The sequence below is a fragment of the Corvus brachyrhynchos genome, unplaced genomic scaffold, assembly GCF_000691975.1.
Source record: "Corvus brachyrhynchos isolate BGI_N302 unplaced genomic scaffold, ASM69197v1 scaffold255, whole genome shotgun sequence".
NCBI classification, from domain to species: domain Eukaryota; kingdom Metazoa; phylum Chordata; class Aves; order Passeriformes; family Corvidae; genus Corvus; species Corvus brachyrhynchos.
The window spans coordinates 1,782,590-1,789,342 of NW_008238358.1; the positions used below are offsets into that span (position 1 = coordinate 1,782,590).

The 6,753-nt window shown below is 40.1% G+C and overlaps 1 protein-coding gene across 1 annotated transcript; it reads right to left on the minus strand.

The window, feature by feature from the left end:
- Window positions 1-1,276: 1,276 nt before the first annotated feature.
- CTLA4 (cytotoxic T-lymphocyte associated protein 4) lies at window positions 1,277-5,520 on the minus strand. Its single transcript, XM_008634698.2, has 4 exons — window positions 5,314-5,520; window positions 3,773-4,123; window positions 3,169-3,278; window positions 1,277-2,244 (listed from the first exon to the last, which is right to left on the minus strand). The coding sequence occupies exons 1-4, from the start codon at window positions 5,369-5,371 to the stop codon at window positions 2,074-2,076; spliced, it is 690 nt and encodes a 229-aa protein (XP_008632920.1). The 5' UTR covers window positions 5,372-5,520; the 3' UTR covers window positions 1,277-2,073.
- Window positions 5,521-6,753: the final 1,233 nt, after the last annotated feature.

Genomic DNA, 6,753 nt, shown 5'->3' on the forward strand with positions numbered 1-6,753 from the left:
TTATTTATGGCAGAATTCTTCACTGGTGGTTACAGGCTGAATGTCTCAAGGAAATGTGGGTGTACCAAGAGGAAATTGTCCATGTGGATGTAGAAGGCCTAGTTATGGTCAACTTAGTGGCCAGAAATGGAGGTGAATTGGAATATACACAGGCTCTATGGTGATACAGATTCACTGCCAGCTGTGGCCAGATATCATGAGGTTGTGGATACAGATCCAAAACATCTCTTCACCCAGGAAAGATAAACTTAGAAAATAATGTACTTGAACTGCTTTTAGATTGCTTAAGAGGAATTGCCAAGAAAAGGAAAAAGAAACAATTGATTCCTGATTAGGAGTCAGACATATGATTCACTTCTTGCAGTGGTGGAAAAAATTGCCCTGGGTAATTATTCATGCAGTGACAACAGATATGTGATCTTTTATCATTTTTTATCCCTAAAACACTGGGTAGTGAAAAATTATGGAAAAGTACCTGACTAATGTCAGAATACTAAAATACCTTCAAAAAAAGGATATGTCATCAGAGGCTGCTTTTACTTAATGCAGCACACTTGTATATCAACACTGAGAGAGCAGTTAGCACCTGCAAACACTGGCAAATTGAGAATGAGAATGTGTCTTTGCACAGTTGGAGTGGTGCCAGATAAATGGGCAAGAGAGGGAAAGCAGCCTAGAAGAGCTATGAGATTTGGTGTTCTGGGAGCTGCTGCCACTGCAAGAACATGGAATAAAGAGCTCTGGGGTTTGGCTTCACAGCTGTGAAACAGAGACACATGCTGCCAGTGTTGCAAGGTGAAATTTTGATAACAAAGAGTCATATTAATAGATAGTAGCTGAGAATGCTGAAATTGTTTTAAGCTTCAGCAGCTCTGTGTGTTGACTAGCATTTAGTGAGTGAGAGTGTCAAAGTGGTGCAAAGAAAACAGGATTTGAAACTAGGACAAGTTTTTTGTTTAAACATGTACAGGAGGTGCTGTCAAAGGCATTACAGCTACCTTCTGCAAGTAACTCTGCTGGAAGTGAAAACTTGATTGGTAGTGTCTCTGAAGCACATCACAGCAGCTGTAGCTAGACAAATAGAAGAATTGACAGATTGTAATGGTGGCCGGCTGAGGAGGAGAGCTGAGAACAGAAGTGTTGGCATGAGCCCTTCATGTCTCTGAAGGGCAAAACACAGGGTCAGAGAGGAAAGGTTCATGTTGTCTTCACTGCTTTCTAACATGTAGCCACTTCCTGTTTCTTCTGAGAAAGGTGAACAAGAAATGAACTTGAATTTGGGCAAAGCTTCAAGGTTTTTATTGAATGGTACATAACTAATAAACAAGATTATACACTGTCAATATTTTCATGGAAAATAGACTTCGTTAAACACAGCAACATACTTCTGCCTTTTGGATAGATGCTAATTTAGCATTTATAAAACACAAGGCCCCAGCAGAGCTGGAACATTCTCCCATCACAGCCTAAGATGGCTCCTGCTGGAGCCTTTTCTCCAACCAAACTGTCAGCACTGGCTCAGAGACCATCAGTCAGCTCCATCACAGCACTTCTGGGACACAATGCCACTGAAGAGAGCTAAGATCAGTCTTCTAGAGCAGCAGTGTCATCAGTGCCAGCCTACGGGGAGACCTCTGTGGAAGTGCAGAGCACTAATGCCAGAAATGGAACCAATAAATACCAATGCAGGAAAAAAAGTTAACATTCCTTTGTACATTAGTGTGCTCTCCTACCTCTGCCCCCCAGACCTGTGGGTCAGCCTTCCCCCTTGTATGACACACAAGCCTCTGTCATAATAGTGTTTGGATTTCAGTTGATCAGTAGGCATGATGAAATTTGACAGTAAGATGCTCAACTGCAACAGCAATAGCTCTTAATGCTATACACACATATATATTACATATTGGTACAATACATCTCAAAAAAGTCAATGGCCTAATGTAGCCATTTCTATGTGACAGGGTTAATCTTCAAATACAAATGCATATACTATTTATTCTCCTCCAAACCATAGAAGTTACAAAGGCTATTCTCTCACCTTCCTGCACACCTTTTGTAAAAAGACAATTACTTTTATTTCTTTAACTGAAATGAGTTAGCAGACTCTCCATCCCAGCTAGGAAATGGTTTCTCTCTTTCCTTGTTACAGTTAACGGTGATGTGGAATGGAATCACTTTTTTCTCTAGCTTCTCAGAAGGCATTTTCACATAGACTCCTGTAGTGAGACATCGTCTTCTCTTTATCTGTAAAATACGGGAAGAAAGTAAAATAAACAAGTGATCACAGCATAATCATTGACCAGCACATTTTAGAGACACCGATGGATATTCTGCCTTTACTGAGTAGAATGTATTCTAGACACCTTTCTCTGCCTCTTTATAGAAGATCTGTTGAGACCATTTCAGGGAGGATCAGGATGTACAAGGGATATTTATATTAAAAAAAAACAGTCCTGCCATTCATTAGCACTTTGAAGGTGCTCCTGCTTCAGAGTTCAGTGTTGGTTCAAAGCTAGAAGTGTTCACACCAGACAATTTCATTTAACTTCTAGGGACAAGGACTGACTGAAAAATATGGGACAGAGATATTGTTTGGTTTCAAGCTCAGTTTCATTTCTAACAGACTATGAGTACTGCAGATCCTGTGGAAAAAGGCAATGCAGGCTTACATTTTGCATGCTTTTGTGCAGACATTTCTAGCTGTGAAATTAAAAATGCTTTAAGTTACACTTCCCCCATCCATGGAGAAGCCTGCTTAAATTTGCTTTTCAGAGGTGAATGGTGAGAAAAGGAAAAAACAAATCCTGGGATTTTGTGTGAATCATTTGTGAAATCATAGTACACATGAAGACTGTTGCCTTCAATCACAGAAGCATCCAGGACTTTGCCTGGTTTTAAGCATCCAGACCTAAGCCAAGGCTCAGTCCAGCTGATGGAAGCTGAGTGCTTTCTAGTACACTGGCAACATCAATGAGTCATAAACAAATATTAGTGGCAGCTCCATCAAGTTCTCTTATTTTGCATTACTGTAATAGCATTGCACTAGTAAAATGGAGCATCCCACTGGGTTTGTTCCCAGTGTTCTTCCCTGTTCTCATTTCTTTCTCCTTGTCCTCATCACACAAAGGGATATTATTAGCAGAAGGAGGCTGAGTTGATGGGACTTACCGCTTTGCCTGCAAGAACAGCTGAGATGATGATACTGTAAAGAAAAAATCCTGAGGCAGTAGCTCCTAATACCCAGAGATATATGGCAGTGTCTGGACAAGGTTCTGGATCTAAAACATATGATACCACACAAGTCATGTCACACATGAGCCTCATAAGGATGGCCCTAGAGTCTGTAAATCAGCCTCTACACAGCTTTCCTCTAGCATGTGTTATCCCAGGATACCACCAGGACTGAGCTCTGAGTCACTGCCCACTCAAGCTCCAATGAAAAGAGTCTTTATCTGTAGAAGAGCATATACACCTTACTCTTTTAGTTTTGCACTTCTGTATCTAACTGCCTAGACACACATGATCAACACTGATGGTGTTGATTATGCCATCAAAAATCCCTAAGCTGCTAAATACACTGCATGGCTATGGCTATGCTTGCTTTGGGTGTGTGCAGGGAGACCTGAAAGAAATAACAGCTAATCAAGATTTTTAGTGCTCAAACCAGTATTTACCCTCACTTCTTACAAACAGAACTCTGAAAACCTTTGAGAGGTAATAGCAACTCCCTTAATTTGGAAATATCACAGTACTGTAAACCTGCTTGGCTTACCAATGACATAGAGATGTGTCCCATTTCCCTTGTTCATAAAATAGGGTGGGGGGTACATCCGCTCCATCTTGCAAACATAAAGCCCGGTGTCATTTGCTTGCAGACCAGCCAGGGTGAGGGTCACATTGTTTTGGCCAGGGGTAACATGGCACTGAATGATCTCTTCCACAAAGAATGTTTTAAACTCCGTGGTGTACGATGAAGCGCAAATTTCTGTGAAGCCATCACCAGTCTGTTTAAGCAAAGTCACTCGAATTTCCTTTGCATTCCCAATGTTCTTGTATTTACACACCAAGCTGGCAACTCCTTGCCTGTTGGCCAGAACCATTGCTGGCTGAGTCACTTCCATTACTGTAAGGAAGTAAAGAGTGTGATGGTAAGTGAACTGTCAAGAAAGGATCCCTAGTCATTTGCTTCAAACCTGCACAGTAGGAAGGGACTCCTGCCACCTCCTATTATCCATGGGGGATTCCTAGAAAAGCTGCTTTCAAAGAAAGGATTCCAAGACCACAATTCATGTTAGCACTGCATTAATATTCTTTAAAAAGCTCAAGAAATGCTTTGATTACTAAAAATGATATTATAAATCTCAGCAATTACTTGTTGCTTAAATAGTAGGTTACTTGGCCCACTTAATTGAGCAATGAATGACCTGCATGCTTCCGTTTCCCTCAACACAAACTTTTTAATATACATAAGAAAAACCAAAAAAGTAGACTATAGATGGTAAGGCTGAAATTTGAAATTTAAAATCAGGCTTTTAAACCACAATTTCTGCCTGGTAGAAATAAACATGTTTACATTTAGGAACAAAAAAGTTGACGTCCTGTATGGAACATGGAACAGAACTATTAAGGTAAAACTGAACAGAAAATCTGTTTGCATATGTTTGTTTCTGATCTTTTTTCTCCTTATTTTTAACTAGCTACTTCCAAGCCACAGTATAGCAACAGTATATACCCCGAGCCAATATAGCAGCATGCAGCAAAGCCTGATAAACAGACTGCCAAAAAAAATCTTCAGGGGAAGTTACTGTGCCATGTACAGCCCCACTGACAGCTTTTTGCAACTTCTGTATTCTATACTGACACATGATGGGAAGGCACTGTCTTTTGCTCTAGTAAGCTGTGAAGACTCAGTATTATTTTTTCAATCTCATTTTATATCAGTCCATTTTGAGGCAGGGCTTATGTTCTTCAGTTCTGCACACAAGAATTCCAGATAAAGAGCAGAATTTCTCCACCCATTCAAACCTCTATACCCATGTTATCGGCTGTCACAACTTCACTTGCAAGGCCTAGTTTTTCAAGATCTTTTTTTCCTGCCTGAGCTACTCTGAATGCTGCCCAGTGTCCCTACAGGTGGTATTGCTCTGAAATCTGTGTCTGGTTTTCCAGACACCTTGCAGTGCCCCAAGACCTTGCTCCCATCAGTCCTATGTCACCTTCCTCTCCCTGTTGTACCAAGTCTGTCTCCTGCAAGAACATGAAACTGAAAACAAGTCGACACCTCCAGATACCTTGACTCCTTCATCTACCCACCTTCAGCAGTGGCAGTGGCTGTGCAGAGAAAGCCCACGGTGACCAATATTGAGAGCATTCCTGTTCTGGGAAAGATGCTGAAGGGGCTGAAGGTGTCTGATGCCTTCAGACTTTAAGACAAACTGGAACTCTCAGGACTGGAAAAGAGGTGACACCTTTCAGGATACTGAATCTTCGAAATGTTTGAAACCACACAGAGCCAGTGTGTATATATAGCTTTGATCCCAGATGCTGTACCTGAGAGTAGTATGAAGCTTTGTTTTGGTTTTACGAGAAAGGAAGTAGTGGGTTTGATTAGTACGTGCACAGTTAACCTCAAACAGCATGTCAAAAACAACTATTCAGCAGATGGAAAATATATATTCAATCTGAAACTGCCGTCCATTCTGCTTTAAGAATGGTGGGAGGAAAGGTAATCATCATTAGAGCAGTTCAGGCCCCTTGGTGGTGCCAGCTTGCAGAATCACAGCACTTAATATTTTAGCAATCATCAGATATTTCCTACCAGGACAACATTCAGAGATCTGTACTTCTGCCTAATGTGGCACAGTGAATCACTGCAAGCTAGCTTTTTTATGGAGGACTTGCCTCCACCCCCAATTTCTTTGCTTGCTTTAATGTTAGTGCTTTTCATGTTTAAAAATTGCTACCCCCTTCAAAATACTGATTACACTTGCAATTACTTAATCTTTTTGTATCAGCAATGTGACTTGAATCATAACCCAGCCTCTTTAAGCTTTCGTGTTTCCAAGAAAAAATTATCTAGGTTTATAGCTAATGACTTTCACATCTGTACAGAATTTTGCTACCTACAGACTTTACTGCCTAACTACCTTTATATCAACAGATGAAAAACACTGCAGGAGCTTTGATTATTGCTATCTCTGCTTAGAGCACCTGCATAATTTCAAATCTCAGTGAAACAGTTTTTGCTCATTGGCCTTTTAAAAGTCATGTAAGCTCTGAAAATTGTTTTGCTTTTTTATGTGATAGCCTGTCATATCCATGAATCATTGCCTAAAGAATTCCATAAAAATGAAGGTTCACTTCAGTTATTCAGAAGGTTGGCATTCTTTTTCTTACCCGCACTTTGAGAAGTTCTTTTAGAAGGTGCTTGATCATTTATATATGTAGATCTAGTAGATTGCAAAGACCTGCTTTTGCACTGTGACCTAGAAAAACTAACAGCATTAGTTCTTGAACACTAGCCCATCCAATACAAAGATCCAGGATAAATACTTAGTCTTGAAATCACATAAATACCTAATGATATAAATAAGTTTACTGCTTCCATACCTAGGTTATGCAATATTTGTTTGTAATGACAGATTCACAGTCATTTTAATCTTAACCAGCATTCAAAACAGAACTGATGATAAATATAAATACTGCTATGGGAAAATTAAGAACTGCACCCTAATAATGAGACAGGCACATACT

Coding starts and splice junctions, on each gene's coding strand:
- CTLA4 (XM_008634698.2), bottom strand. CDS start 5,371: ATGCTCTCAATATTGGTCACCGTGGGCTTTCTCTGCACAGCCACTGCC. Junction 4,124..5,313: donor AGCCACTGCCACTGCTGAAG/GTGGGTAGATGA, acceptor ACTTCCTTACAG/TAATGGAAGTGACTCAGCCA. Junction 3,279..3,772: donor GACACATCTCTATGTCATTG/GTAAGCCAAGCA, acceptor CATATGTTTTAG/ATCCAGAACCTTGTCCAGAC.